Source organism: Hypanus sabinus, chromosome 4, assembly GCF_030144855.1.
Source record: "Hypanus sabinus isolate sHypSab1 chromosome 4, sHypSab1.hap1, whole genome shotgun sequence".
In the NCBI taxonomy this organism is placed as follows: Eukaryota; Metazoa; Chordata; class Chondrichthyes; order Myliobatiformes; family Dasyatidae; genus Hypanus; species Hypanus sabinus.
In genome coordinates, this window is record NC_082709.1 from 102,062,179 (window position 1) to 102,078,626 (window position 16,448).

At 41.5% G+C, this 16,448-nt stretch overlaps 1 protein-coding gene across 5 annotated transcripts in view; it reads right to left on the minus strand.

The window, feature by feature from the left end:
• Positions 1-16,448, minus strand: part of mcf2la (mcf.2 cell line derived transforming sequence-like a) — a 225,589-nt gene that overhangs the window by 5,506 nt on the left and 203,635 nt on the right. For all 5 annotated transcript variants that reach the window (XM_059967763.1, XM_059967758.1, XM_059967760.1 and 2 more), the window contains exons 25-28: positions 14,979-15,045; positions 6,740-6,840; positions 3,035-3,150; positions 658-770 (exon numbers count right to left, since the gene is read on the minus strand). In XM_059967763.1, coding sequence (XP_059823746.1) covers positions 658-770; positions 3,035-3,150; positions 6,740-6,840; positions 14,979-15,045 — 397 coding nt within the window. The remainder of the gene's footprint in view (positions 1-657; positions 771-3,034; positions 3,151-6,739; positions 6,841-14,978; positions 15,046-16,448) is intronic.

Genomic DNA, 16,448 nt, shown 5'->3' on the forward strand with positions numbered 1-16,448 from the left:
TTCAAGTGACAGGAGAAAGCTTCAAAAGTGACCTGTGAGGTGACTTGTCCACACAGAGGATGGTGTGTGTATGGAATGAGTTGCCAGGGGAAGTGCTAGCAGTGGGTGCAATAACAACAGTTAAAAGATGTTTGGACAGTTACATGGATGGGGAAATTCAGAGGGGTATAGGCCACATAAAAACAAATAGAATTAACACCATTAGGCAACTTGGTCAGCACATGCAAGTTGGGGAAAATTTTTTGGGTTGAGAAGGAAGAAAAAAGTAACAAACTTCAAGACTGAATTGAACTCATTAATATAATGCACCATGATAATTGAACTCGTTAATATAATACACCATGATAATGTACCTCAGATAGCGTTGTACCTTTACATAAAATTACAAGTTGCCTTCATCTCCTGTTTACACTTCCCCACAGTATCTTTGTGTCAACCACTCTCAACCTGCATCACTCCCTCCTAGCCTCCACCCCATCACAATCTCCCTTTTCCTCTCTTCACCCTTCTCCAATTTATTCCCAGTTCTGATTAAATGTAAACAATTCAAAGCTTTAACTGTTTCTCTCATCATACATTCGTCTTGATCTCTGAATGTTTCCACAAGAATGTTGTGAAGTGTGCACCAGATGAACAAAAGGCAATCTGTAAACATACCATCGTTCTTCCCGGCCCTCACAGATCAGCTGTAACATATCCCCACTGCACGCGATCAGCTCATCTCCTCCTGACTTCCCAAAGTCTGCTGTAACTGTGTACTTCCCTGGAAGCTAAAGATTAAGATAAAAGATTAGCTTTATTTGTCCCATGCCGAGCAAAACATTGAAACACACAGCGTCACTTGTGTCGACGACCAACAATCCGAGAATGTGCTGGGGTAGCTGGTAAGTGTTAACATGCTTCCGGTACCAAAATTGCATGCCCACAACTTATTATCCGTAGATTTTTAGAATGTGGGAGGAAATCAGAGGAAACCCACATGGTCACAGAGACTCCTGCACAAACTTGTGACAGACAGCAGATTTCTGGGCTGAGGCCAGGGGGAAACAGCTAGGGCGAGACCAGATGAAAGGACAGCCAGAGGAAGACGGAGTAGAATGGAAAAGGTGAAATATAAATGCTTTATTTTAATCATTCATCCCCAGTATTCTTGTTGTGTACTGTCTGTTTCAACTGGTGAGGTCATGTCAGTCCCTCTCTCTTTTCCCTTTATACTGTCTTTGACTTCTCTTGCCAACCACAGTTTCCTTTAACTTGAGCTCCCTAATTAAATCTGGTTCATTTTACAACACCCCATCCAGAACTGCCTTTTCCCTAGAGAGCTCAACCACAAGCTGCTCTATAAAGCCACCTCATAGGCATTCTATGAACTCCTTCTCTTGGGATGCTAGTCTCCTGGTGTGCACTAGTTTCTTTTTTAAATAAATCATTAATTATGTCAAACACTAACTCCATGTGGCATTCTAGTTTGCTCCTACAATCATGTAAAAACTAAATAAATGGGTATGAAATAAAGGAAGCAGTGATAAACACAATGAAAGTAGTCTAATTCTGTGTTCTGAAGACTAGAGAGGTTCAAGATACTTTTGTTGATCAAATAATGAAACTATTAATGCAGGTGACCACTGTATTGCAGTGATTGTGTTCCTAGCAAACAGGCCCTTCAATTTTCTGTAATGCAAGGAAAGCAATGTCATCTGCACTTACATGAGAAACAGGAGTTCAAAGTCAAAATTGTATTGATATTCACAGCCCCAAACAGTCCTTCCAGGTGATGCAACACTTCACCTGAGAGTCTGTAGGGGTCATATACTGTGTTCGGTGCTCCTGGTGTGGCCTCTTGTATATTGGTGAGACCCAACGTAGATTGGGAGACCGCTTTGCTAAGCATCTACACTTCATCTGCCAGAACAAGCGGGATCTCCCAGTGGTCACCCATTTTAGTTCCATGTCCCATTCCCATTCTGAAATGTCCATCCATGGCCCCTCCACTTTCGGGATAAGGCCATACTTAGGTTGGAGGAACAACATCTTATTTGGGTAGCCTCCAACCTGATGGCATGAACATCGATTTCTTAGGCTTCTGTATCTCCTTCTTGATGGTAGCAATGAGAATAAGGCATGACCTGGGTGTAGGGGTCCTCAGTGATGCCTTTCTGAGGCATCGTTTCTTGATGTCCTGGACGCTACAGGCAGTGGCACCCATGATAGAGCTGACTAAGTTTGCAGCTTACTTTGATGCTGTGCAGTAGTCCACCACCTCCCCCAATACCAGACTGTGATGCAGCCAGTTAGAATCCCCTCCACAGTACATCTGTAGAAATTTGTGAATGTATTTGGTGACATACCAAATCCCTTCAAACTTCTAACGAAATATAGCTGCTGCCATGCCTTCTATGCAGCTGCAACAATACGTTGGGTCCGGGACAGATCCTCAGGAGCTCGAAATTGCTCATTTGTTCCACTTCGGCTCCCTCTATGATGACTTGTATGTGCTCCCTTGTCTTACCCTTTCTGAAGTCCACTATCAGTTCTTTGGTCTTACTGGCGTTGAGTGCAAGGTTGTTGCTGCAACACCACTCAGCTAGCTGATACATCTCTTTCCTGTACACCCTCTCATCACCAGCTGAAATCCTGCCAACAATAGTTGTATCATCAGCAAACTCACAGACAGCGTTTTGAGCTGTGCCTAGCCGCATAGTCATGGGTGTGGAGAGAGTAGAGCTGTGGGCTAAACACATACACCAGCGTTAATAGTCAGTAAGATGGAAATTTTATTTCCAATCTGCACAGGTTGTGGTCTTCTGGTTATGACATCGAGCAATTAGGGAGGTACAGAGGCCCAGGTTCTGGAGCTTTTCAGAGAGAACTGTAGGAATGATTGTGTTAAACACTGAGCAGTAGTCAGTAAGCAACATCCTGGCATCAGTATGGAATGTTAGACTTGCAATACACTTGAGATGTTAAGAGCAGCTCACAGCCCAGCACCTTTGAAAGTACTCACACCATAATGGTGACAAGAGGTTGCACTTACCAACTTTCTACTTGCATCCTCTTCACAGTCTGAAGAGTTGAGTTGGTCATCAGCACTGGACCAGCCATCGTTGGTTTCTTCTGGTATATCTAGGGAATGTGACACCTTGGTCCAGCCTACAGGGTAGACAGATCTACTAAGCACAGTTTGAGATAATAAACACATATCATGGTAAAGGATGTTAACAAGTAAAACTAAATGGACAAAATCCCTCAAGATAGATCATTTAAATTTTTACATATAAAATTTTATTCTAAAGATTGGGGTTAACTAATAAGAAATACTCTATATTTTAAGCTTAAACTGAGTGCCAGAATTTGTTGCTCATCCCTGGAGTACCTGCATGGGTTATTAAATCGCTCATATCATTAAACACTAAAACAGACTTTACTTGTTCTAATTGTCAAACGTGTATAAGTTATGTTTATGTATATATATTTTGTGAATGGTTCCTAACCATACATAACCAGGGAGTGGTAGGAGGGATAAGCTCCCACTACCTGTAAAGTGCTCCAAATGACATGCAACTCTAACAGCTTCTGATAACCAAATCCAACTCTTGGCCTTCATGTGTGGCTTAGCTACTAGGCCTGGCGGAACTGTTTCTACTGACAAGAGAAGGGGCAAAAGTGGACTACTAGCACCTCAAAACCAGTTGCTTTGGGCAGATGGGGTTCATCAGCTCTGGACGACAGCCCACCTAGGAGAAGGAGAACTCTGATTTTAAACCTCAGTTGCTTTGCAGCCATTCCCACCCATGGGAAAGGCTTCGGGCGTAAACCCCGAGGAAGAAATCTGGAGCCGGGGTCCCTACACCATCACAATGAGCGCGGGGGCCCCCCAGGGCTGCGTGCTCAGTCCACTGCTGTTCACTCTGCTGACCCATGACTGTGCTGCAATGCACAACTTGAACCACATCATCAAATTCGCCAATGACACGACCGTAGTGGGTCTCATCAGCAAGAATGATGAGTCAACACACAGAGAGGAGGTGCAGTGGCTAACGGACTGGTGCAGAGCCAACAACCCGTCTCTGAATGTGAACAAGACAAAAGAGATGGTTGTTGACTTCAGGAGGGCACGGAGCAACCACACTCCGCCGAACATCGACGACTCTTCGGTAGAGATCGTTAAGAGCACCAAATTTACTCAGAGAGTGGTAGCTGTGTGGAATGAGCTTCCAGTAGAAGTGGTAGAGGCAGGTTCAGTATTGTCATTTAAAGCAAAATTGTATAGGTATAAGGACAGGAAAGGAATGAAGGGTTATGGGCTGAGTGCAGGTCAGTGGGACTAGGTGAGAGTAAGCGTTCAGCATGGACTAGAAGGGCCGAGATGGCCTGTTTCCGTAATGTAATTGTTATATGGTTATATTGTTATTTCTTTGTGTTCACCTAGCAGAGAATCTCACCTGGTCCCTCAACACCAGCTCCATAGCAAAGAAAGCCCAGTAGTGTCTCTACTTTCTGCGAAGGCTGAGTAAAGTCCATCTCCCCCCCCCCCCCCCATCCTCATCACATTCTATAGAGGTTGTATTGAGAGCATCCTGAGCAGCTGAATCACTGCCTGGTTCGGAAATTGTACCATCTCGGATTGCAAGACCCTGCAGTGGACAATGAGGTCAGCTGAGAAGATCATTGGGGTCTCTCTTCCTGCCATTACAGATATTTACACCACACACTGCATCCGCAAAGCAAACAGCATTATGAAGGGCTCCACACACCCCTCATACAAACTCTTCTCCCTCCTGCCATCTGGGAAAAGGCACTCACGACCAGACTATGTAACAGTTTCTTCCCCCACGTTATCAGACTCCTCAATACCCAGAGCCTGGACTGACACCAACTTACTGCCCTCTACTGTGCCTATTGTTTATTATTTATTGTAATGCCTGCACTGTTTTGTGCACGTTATGCAGTCCTGCGTAGTTCTGTAGTCTAGTGTACTTTTTGTGTTTTTTTCATGTAGTTCAGTGTAGCTTTTGTACTGTTTCATGTAGCACCATGGTCCTGAAAAACGTTGTCTCATTTTTACTGTGTACTGTACCAGCATTTATGGTTGAAATTACTATAAAAAGTGACTTGACTTGACTAAGGCAGTTTGATGTTGTTTATAAGTTCACTCTGGCAACCTCTGTGATGACACTGGTGCCAAGCCGTTCCCTTGGACTAAATCAGTAACTTGGAGAGGGGGAGCCCACTGCATGGGCAACAGCCGGTTCTTCAAATCTACCCACCCAGGCTTGAGCTCTGGAGAGGACACAGTCTACCAGAGGTGCAACCCCATGATCCCCTGAGATCGACGGCCACCTACTACTATTTTGTGAATGCTGCTTATATACTGTATGCCTGTGATGCTGTTGCAAGTTTTTCATTGCTCCAGTACACACATGTGCTTGTGCTTATGGCAATAAACTTGACTTTGACCTTAATGGAACCTTCCAATAGGATCTATGGAGTCTTCAATCACAAGTCATGAAAACAAGGGTCTTCATTTAGCTGTATCCATGATGGCTATCAATTGTTCATGTACACAATATTTTTTTCCCAGTATCTCAGTCAGCTACCCTCCACCCTATGCATCTACCCTGCAGGTAATTGACCTACAACCAGCACGTCACTGGAATATGAGAGGACACCAGAGCCACGTGGTCACTGGGATAACTCTGCACGGACAGCACCCAAGGCCAGATTCAACCCCTGACTGAAGATGTGAAGCCGCTAATAGGACAGTGTAGCCAGTCCACCAATCCTTTGTCACTGATCGAGGTCAGGAGGATTGAATTTTGATATCAAAGCCTCCCAAGCTTGCTCTTTTGCTTTCTTCATCAGGTTTATGTGAATGTCGCCTGGTGTTGTGGGCCCAAGTTAGAGGGAGAGGTTGGGCAGGCTAGAAGTTTATTCTTTAAACTGTAGAAGACTGAGTTGTATAAAATCATGAGCGGCACAGATAGGGTGAATGCACTCAGTATTTTCCCAGAGAAAGGGAATCAAAAACTTTCAGACTTAGATTTAAGATGGAAGAGGAGAGATTTAAAAAGAACCTGAGTCATAACTTCGTCACACAGAGGTTGGTGGGCATATTGAACGAGCTGCCTCAGAAAGGGTTTGTGGTAGGTACAATAACAACATTTGAAAGGGACTTGGAAGGGAACATGAATAGGGAAGGTTTAGAGGGATATGGGTAGCCAAAGGCCCTGTTTCTGTGTGGTATTCCTCCTCGTGCAATCCATTTTATTCTGCAGTCTTACTGATATGAATCATTCCTCCCAGTTATTATATATCACACTTCAGTCAGATCACTTATCAAACCACCCTATATCTTTCACCAGGGTGGCAAGGTGGAGATACGTCTCTGCCAAAGGAGGTGCAAGTTGCTCCATCTCTCCACTAGCCTGCGTGGACAAGGCATAGCATCTGCTTAGCCCTCCCACACCCCTATCCCTGTGATCAAGGTCACATGAAGCCATGGGAGCAGCTGGTGCTTATCACATCCTAGATATGCAATCACTGACCCAGGCAGACAATCTCTGAAGAGTATTGATAATGGCTGAGGTCACCTGTCTTGTAAAGACACTGCCCATAAGGTGGCAATGGCAAACTACTTCTGTAGAAAAATCTGTCTAGGCCAGAAAAGACCCAGATCACCCACATTTTACTACATGGCACATAACGAATGAACCATCTTCTATCTGAGAGCACACCATACCTTTCCTTTTTTCCTGTTTCTTTGGTGTGGTAACTGAAGTGATGCGATTATCAGGGCTCATAATTTCAGCTCTTCTCACTTTCTGTGGGCTCCACAAGGCACTGGGAATGGTGCAAAATAGAGTGCATAACAATCACATTAAAACAAATGAAAACAGATTAAAATACTGATGGTTTTTACAAGAACACTGGTTATATTATTAAATAATTAACTGTTTTTCACTGCTTTAGAAATTTCTATAGCCTATTGGTTAAGCTGCATTTTATGTCCCCAATAGATGAGATGATGAAATCAGAAGTTTGGCCTTGTTGTTACAAGGGGCAGAATGGAATAGAGTTAGATAGAGAGACGAATGGACAAAAGCTCTAGAATGATAAAATGAGAACAGGACAGTTAAACTCCAATTCAAAGTGCAGGAAGACAGTGACACAGGTAAAATAAACGGACAGAGCAAGTATAATCATGTTTAACTGATGAAGTATACATGAAGCCTCTTCTCAGTGCTGATATCAAGCAGGGGCTGCAGGAGCCTAAAGATTCATATCTCAAGGTTCAACAGCAGCTTCTTCCCCACTCTCATCAGTTTCGTGAACCCTCCTATAAAACCCTAAATTTCCCTCAACTTGCATTCATGCTTATTTTTGTTTATGTTGTTATGCATGTATAAATTAACGTTAATTTAAATTGATGTTTGTTATGTACTGTGCTGCTGCAAAAGGTTAATTTTCATGGCATTTACACCCTGGATATATATACCTATGACAATAAATGTGAAATATAACAGTGAATAATACTGAATCAACTGCTTAAAGCCACCCCATCAAATAAGAACAAAAATGACGTGTTCCTGGGTGTTAACATCTCAGAGGACCTACCCTGCAACCAACACAGTGATGCAATCAAGATGGCAGCACCTTGTGAATTTCTATAGTGGGTACCATATGTAAGCAGGGAACATTCTGACTGGTTGTTTCAAAGTCTGCTATGGAGGATCATAAGATGCTGCAAAGGATTGTCGACTCAGCCAAGTCCAATGGGCAGGAATATCCCCACCATTAAGGATAAATTCAAGAGGTGGTACCTCAGGAAGGCAGCATCCGCCACTAAGGACCCTCACCATCCCAGACACACCTATTCTCATATGACCATTGGGGAGAAGACGTAGACTCAGAGATTCATAGGCAGTTCTTACACTCTTACACTCTGCTATCACATCTCAGAATGGTTCATGAAACTATGAACACTAACTCACTAACCATATGCACATTATGGGGGGGGGAGGAGTAAGTAATGTGCAGTTGGTTCACAGGTCCTGACAAGGTAACCCTTTCCACCTTGTGGGAGGCTAGTAGAGAGACACCTTTGTCTATGGATGAGGTGCTGGAGGACCGGAGGACAGTTAATGGTGTTCACTGTTCAAGAAAGGCACGAAGAGTAAATTGGGAAATTTTAGGCAGGTGAGTCAGACGTCAGAAGGAGTAAATTAATGGAAGGGCATTCTAAGGACAGGATATACAAGTACTGTATTTGGAAAAATGAGGCTTGATTAGGGATAGTCAACATGGCTTTGATCATGATAGATTGAATCTCGCCAATCTTAGAGTTTTTTTGAAGAGGTTACTGGAAAGGCAGTGGACATTGTCGAAGGCCTTGCTAAAGTCCATGTAGACAAAATCCCACATGGGAGGCTGATCAGGAGGGTTTAGTCAATTGGCATTCAGGATGAGGTAGTAGATTAGAATCAACATTGGCTTAGCAGAAGAAGCCAGAGAGTGGCAGTAGATGGCTGCCTCTCCAGCTGCAGGCCTGTGACTAGTGGAGTGCCGCTTGGATCATTGCTGAGTCCATTGCAGATAATTCGGAATGTAGTGGACAGCGAGGAAGGTTATCAAAGCTTGCACTGGGATCTGGACCAGCTGTAAAAATGGACTGAAAAATAGCAGATGGAATTTAATGCAATCAAGGTGTTACACTTTGGAAGGAAAGACAAGGATAGGACATACACAGTTAATAGCAGGGCAATGAGGAGCGCAGTGAAACTGAGGGATCTGGGAATACAGATCCACAATTCCCTGAAAGGCCTGTCACAGATAGATGGGGGGGTAGAACAAGAGCTTTTGGCATTTTGGCCTTTGTAGATCAGAATAGTGAATACAGGAACTGGGATGTTATATTGAGGCTCTATAAGTCATTGATAAGGTGAAATATACAATTCTAGTCACCTACAATATCAACAGGCAAGACATCAATAAGATCGCAAGAGTACAGAGCAAAATTACAATGATATTGCTGGGATTTGAGGACCTGAGTTACAGGGAAAGATTGAATAGGCTAGATATCTTTACTTGGAAATGCAAGCAAGCTTTTTCCACTGAGATTGGGAGAGACTAGAACTAGAGGTCATAAGTTAAAGGTGATTAGGGAAATAATTAAGGGGAGCTCGAGCGGAACTTAAACCTAACCATAATATCCTTTGGCCTTAACAGTCACACACTTACAGATACTGATTGCAACTCTTCAACAGTAAACCCAGCTACGTATCTTCCTCAGGCAAAACACACAAAATGCTGGTGGAACGCAGCAGGCCAGGCAGCATCTATAAGGAGAAGCACTGTCGATGTTTCGGGCCGAGACCCTTCGTCTTGATGAAGGGTCACTGCCCGAAACATTGACAGTGCCTCTTCCTATAGATGCTGCCTGGCCTGCTGCGTTCCACCAGCATTTTGTGTGTGTTGCTTGAATTTCCAGCATCTGCAGATTTCCTCGTGTTAAATGACAAGTCCTCCTAGAGACACCTCCTGATATACCCACTCAAGTGAGCAGGGCATGGTCAGGACTTAATGTTCAATCCTAATTAGCTGGATCTGAATCCAGCATGTAGAAGACATAAATGTAGGTTCTAAGAGTCTGGGACCCTTAATGGGACCACACAGTCCTAAAGGGGGTGGGGGGGGGGAGAAGCAGCCTAAAATAAAAATTGACCAATCAGAACAAGGCCAATTCAAACTAACCAATCAGGAATAGGCAAATCAGATCCAGCCAATCAGAATTGAGCATTAAGTCCTGCCCATGCTCTGTTCACTCAAGTGGTTATACAAAGAGGTGTCTCCAGGGGGACTTGTTCGACTAATGTGCCTGAGGAAGATAGGTGGGTTTACTGTTGAAATCAGTATCTGTAAGCATGTGACTACTAAGGCCAAAGGATAGTAATAGTTAGATTTGATAACCAGTCACAAAGCTTCTGTAGTCAGGGGGAATTTCTTCACTTAGAGGGTGATGTGAGTGTACAATAAGATGCCTGTGAAATTGGTGGATGCAGGTTAGCTTGCAACATTTAACAGTCAGGCCTTGCAATGACTACCTACTTGTGGAATTGCAGCACATGTTCTTTGAAAGGGAACACAAGATTGAGTTTACAAAAAAGGCTGAAAATGGAAGAATTCATGGGTTCATAAACAGTGAGTACCAGGTGATAATAATCATAACAAAAGGTGCAGAAATGGCTGGCTGCATCAGAAGAATTGATATGTTTGATTATGTGACAGATAATGGTCTTTTGTACGCTGAATGAGCAGTATTAAAGAAAATGGAAAAACTGATGAGAAGCAAGTGCCAATTTTGCTGAGTGTATTCAATTTAAAGGCATATAGGTTGTTTTGAAGTTTAATTGATCCAACCAAACGACAGAATGAGCTTAGCTGATATTGTTTTTTATTAGCATTTTATGCATTTCTACAAACCAACTACAAACTAAAAGACAGCCAAGTGAAGATTAATACAGTGCAAAATAAACATATCAATTGTATAATTCATAATAAGGAAACAGCACCCTTATCCTCCCCTCCCTCCCACTGGAAAAACTCCAGGCCAACTGTTACAATATGTTTAAAAAAAAGAGCATTCAAACCCCTAAAACTGTAAATATAAATAAAACAATAATAATGCCTACTACCAAAACTCTAATGTAATTCCCATCAAAAAGAAACCATAGAGGAAAAAAAGCTGAAAGTAAGGGATTAAAAAGAATAAACTTAATCTAAAGAGTTATGAAAATATTCAAGAAAATGTCCCTACACCTTTTGAAGTTGTGAAGTGAGTAATGAATTTTTTTCAAGGTCTAAACGGGACATAATATCATTGAGCATCAACACCTCTCCACCTAAGGAGAACCAAGTGTCTAGCCAAAAGAGAGGCAAAAGATTTTTGACATTTAGTTAGACTCAAATGCATGTCTGCCTCACCCGAGATACCAAAAAGAGCAATCAGAGGATTAGGTTCTAAGTGACAATTAAGAATATGGGATAAAGATTTTAAAAATATCTCTGTAAAATTTCTCTGGACTAGTACAAGTCCAGGACGTATGGATAAAAGAAGCCTCGCCACCTTTACACTTATCACAAACAGGACTAAAGTCAGGATAAAACCGTGACAATTTAGTTTTTGACATGTCTCAGGAAAATTAGACAATAAAGGGTTAATGAAATGTCTAATTTGAAGGTATCTAAAGAAATGAGTATTAGGTAGATTAAATTTTGCAGAGAGTTGTTGAAAAGTTGCAGAACGATTATCTTTGTAAAGATCTTCAAAGTGCCTAATGCCCATTCTATACCAATCATGAAATGTTAAGTCTTGCATAGAAGGTTAAAAAAAATGATTATGTAAGATGGGACTAGAGAGAGGCTGATAATGTGAAAGTAATACAGAAACATTTAGAATCAAACGTTGATAGAGTGCTGCATGTTTCATAAGCAGAATCAAAAGGAAAGAGAGACCATTTCAGTGTATGTGGCTGAATTGAAGAGATTATCTGAGCATTGTTAGATTGGTAATTGGCCTAATGTTGCATTGATTGCTTACTTTGTGGAATCTTACAAAAATGCAGTCAAAAACAGCTAACTGAAGCAAAACACATTTAAAAGAGCAGTTGAAATAGGTGAATCAATGGAAATAGCGGACAGAAATGCAATTGAATTGCAGTCAGGAATGAAAGTAAGCATGAACAAATTTGCAATCTCAAAATAGAAACCAGTCTGGCCTGATAAATTGTATTACCATTGTGGCAGGGTCACACATACACCAGACTAATGAAGATTTAAAGGTGAAGCTTGCAGAAAATACAACAAAGTTGGATGAATACAAAGAGCATATTGGGCAGACAAAAATAAATGGACTATACAGGGAAGAGAAAAAGATAAAGTCTAGTTTCAGTTTCAAAAAGAGCACTAAACTTGTGCTGTTGATGAAATGTCCGAGAAAGACATAGGACTGTATAGCCTTAAAATTTACAACAAACTAACAAAGACAAGAAATATGGCTTACTCCTGAAGTGAAATAAATTAAATTAGAATTGGCTGCTTCAATCATTCCACAAAATAAGTTTGAATGGCATTCCAAAGGTACTGAATTGAATCCAACAGAACATATACAGGAGAAAAGATCTCCTGCGGGAATGATGTTTGTGACAGTGAAATACAACAACCAACAAGGTACATTTGGCTGGTATGTGGTAAAAACAGCAGGACTGGCATTCTGGGAATGTGAGTGGCTGAGACAGCTACAACTTGACTGGAGAACCATCCTCTATTTTTATGCCATATCCCCTACAATAGAGTCAACTGAAAATGAATTAAGAAAGGTACTGTATGATGCCTCAACTGCCTCCGTGCTCCATGAACTGTTGCCCAAGAAAGGGCAAATAAGTGTTGGTGCCAACTTCTGTGCCTCTGCTTGGAAAGCATATTGGACCAAGGAAAGACCATAAGACCATGCTGCTCAGAGGGATCATGTGTAAGTGACAAAAACAGCGGTCTGACTACAGCAATTTTTGTAGAAGACATATCTGAGAAAGCTTTTGATGCATTAATCAGGCAGTTACTTGTGAAATGTGTCTTGCTTTTAAGCTGGAAGAGTTCAAGGAGCTTCAGGGAAGTTGCAAGCATTCAGTTTTTGTGAGTATCAGGAACCAGAATCTACTCTGTGTGCAAGAACTTCAAGTGGGAGACAAAAAGACCAGCTGGATGAAAAGCCAAAAAGAAAGGAGTCAATGGAGATACAAAACAGAGGATTTGTCAGATGATGTGTGGATGAGGAAACCAAGAGGAGAGATCAGATTGTAAGGGAGTGATAGAAGGATTAATAAGAGAATACTCTAGTAACTAAATGGCCCCTCCAAAGACCAAGATATCCATTCTAGAAAAAAGAGTAGGAATGTAGGAGAAAGAAGCCAAAACCAGGAGAGAAGCAAGGATCAAAGCAGATTCAGAGAGAAAAGCTGACAAAAAGACAAAGGTGGCTACTGCTGTCTGCAGACTTTCTGCACTCAGAGTCAACTCCTACAATTAACAAGGAGGAAGCTCCAGAACCTGTGATTGTTTCACACCCACAATCTCACCTGCCAAGCAGGGTGATCCCCCTTGTCAGGAAAGATGTTATCATACGAGTAAGAAAGCCTCCAAAGCAACTAAATCTTTAGGCTTTAATGGAACAATTTTTAAAAATTACTATGCTGTGGATGTCTGTATATAATAATTGTATTACATAATATACTGTGTATATAGTTGAGATACATTCTATATTGGGTTGGAGTTTATAGCTAAGCAGGGAGGGGTATTATGTTTTAATATTTAAGTAATATTTGAGTAATGTTATACATATATTTGTTCATGCATTCTTCATTTAAATAATTCATTCTGGGTTTTATGTGAATTGCATACTTCATGACACTACTGCGTAATACATGCGCACCTTGCTTAAAATAAACACAAAATAAGAATCTCGTCTCTCAGCTCTTTTGTTTTCCTTTGAACCTGTTTCATGTTTTGGTGTTAAAAAACAGGGTAGAAATCCTTCAGCGCTGGAAAGCACGTGTTAAAGTGGTGCCATGCTGGCAGTGTGGAGAGGGGCAGACAGTTCTTTCCAATTTTGTCTGAGAACGCTGATACAGTAAGTCACAGAGGAAACCCAAAATGGTGAAGGCCTTGCTCACTTACTGAAGCATCAGGTAGGCAGCAGTCACACCCCTCAGCATAGAGTAGATTACAGCGCAGCCAGGCAGTAATCAGGAATTGGAGGTCACTGACCACTGCCCTTAAACTATTGTCTAATCTAGATAAATCCAGGATGTAATGATAAAGGAGCTTCAACTATTTGCTTATTTGACAAAAGATATTTTCCATCTTTGTGCACAGGGTTTCATTTCTCCCAGCATGGAAGGAGGCCATTCAGCCCACCAAGTTAACACTAGTCCTCTGAGCAATCCCATTTCCCCCACTTCTTTCTTTATAATCTAAACTCTCCCCAGCATCCCAAATCTCCTATCACCCACCTAGACACAAAGGGTAACTTAGATTAGCCAATTAATCAGCAAATCTATGGGATGTAGGAGAAGCAAGAGTAGCTGGAACCACTTGTGCAGTTGCAGAAAGAACATGCAAACTCCACAGAGACTGGACTGGAGCTCTGGACTGAAGCTCTGTTGCAGTGGCCACTGTGCTGTCCGCGACATAAAAAGTGACAAAGATGAAACAAGTTGCTGTGGAGGTAATTTGTAAACCCCCTAACAATTATTATGAATCAAGAAATAAGAGGTTGGAAGGAAGCTGATGCAAGGGTTGTTGGTGACTTTAATTTTTACCTATTTAATCATTACCTACCTTCATCTTTGCCTAAACTATAAACACTCAATTGGCAAATGTAATTTGGGGTTTAGAAGATATCAAATGATATTTCCAAAATACAAAAAGATTCTGAGAGGCTTAGCAAGGTTCTGTAATTATCCTGATTAAAGACATCTAAGCCACACAGTATTGTCTCATGATACAAGGTGAACCATTTGGGACTGAGATATGTAAAAATACTTTATTCAAAAGGGTGTGAATCTTTAGGATGTCTCATTGAGGTTATTGTACTTACTGTGAAATATATTCAAGATGGGGATTTCTATAGTTTGGAGTTCTAACAAGGAAAATAGATTTAAGTATTGGTTAGGAGAGTGGTACAGCAGGCTTGAGGAGACATCTGTCCCACTCCAGTTATTATTTCCTATTCCAAACTATTCAATGCATTCAAACTTCAACATTGAATCTTACTATGTTAAGAGAAAGGGGGTGATTCAACTGAATCATATCTAATGCATCCAAACATCATGAGGAACGTGAACAGTGCTTTGCCTGCCATGCTTGGTAAATAGTAACTAACCAAGATAACAGTGAGCCTTGTATACAACAGATTACTTACTTACCTGTTGTTAATGGGTAGGGTTAAAGGAGCCACAGAAAAATGCTCTAACTTTAAGTGTTGGGTAGAAACTGAAAAAGGAAATTAGATTGTTTAATTTATGATAAACATATTTAGTAACACAACTTCTAAGATGTATTGAAACAAAAGCGTGAAAACACCAGTTAAGTTGGTCAGCAGTAAAATAAATCACATGAAACTGAGTGAGACAATTGCACTCTGAATGAAGACAGCCTTTCCCCTTCTCACCTGAAGTTTAGACGATTGACAAAGCTTACTACATTTGGCCCATTGAGTGAATGCTAGCTCCCTACCAGCATCCCTTCTTAATACTCTGTAATCTTTTCCCTCTCACTACTCATCAACACTTCCCCAATTCTCTTGCCAGTCACCTGGTACAGAGAAAGGACTGGTTTAGAGAGATATAGGCCAAACTCAGACAAATGGGTCTAGCTTGGTGGACACCATGGAGTCACAGAGAAAACAAACACTACACAATACTGCACATTAGATCCCCACTATACCCAAATAACTGGAGATGCAAGCTATCATCTCCACATTCTCCACAACTGATGAGACTATGGTGTAGCTTCAATGCTGTAGCACAGGCTACACTGCCGGGTGGAAGATGTGGGGCAAAACTCACTCACAGGGGACACCATTTCTTTTGGATCAAACTCTGTATTCCCCCATGGATTGGGTATAGCTTTAAAAAAAAGACATGAAGGGTAAAAAAAAAAATAGCAACTAGCATTAACTCATATGAGTAAGTGGTTAGAGGAATTAAATTACAGGCTGGGGAAGAAGTAACATAGAAGTCGGGTAGGCCAACTATCAGAGTCTTGGGGTAGATTAGAGAGTCATAGAATGAGAATACTACAGGCCTTTCATCCCTTCTTGTCAGTACTGAACTGTTATTCTGCCTAGTCCCATTGATCCACACCTGCGCCATAGCTCTCCATGCCCCTTCCATCCATGTAGTATCCAAATTTCTCTGAAGTGTTGCTATTGAACACACATCTACCACCTCCGCTGGCAGCTCGTTCCTCACTCACTCCACCCTCAAGAAGTTTTCTCTCAGACTCCTCTTATATATTTCACCTTTCACACTTAACCTATGGCCTCTGGTTGTACTCTCACCCAACCTTTAGTGTAAAGAGCCTGTTTGCATTTACCCTACCTATACTGCTTATAACTTTGTATACCTCTACCAGATCTCCACCCATTCTCCTACACTCCAGGGGGAAAAGAGTCCTAACTGATTCAACCTTTCCCTAGAACTCAGCTCCAAGTTCTGGCAAATCCTTGTCAATTTTCTCTGTACTCTTTCAATCTGATTTATATCTTTATTAACTTAAACATAACATCCCATTTCCTGTATTCAATACTCTGAATTATGAAAGTCAATGTTCCAGAAGCTCTTTTTAATAACCCTACTATCTGTGATGTCACTTCCAATGAATTACAGACCTGT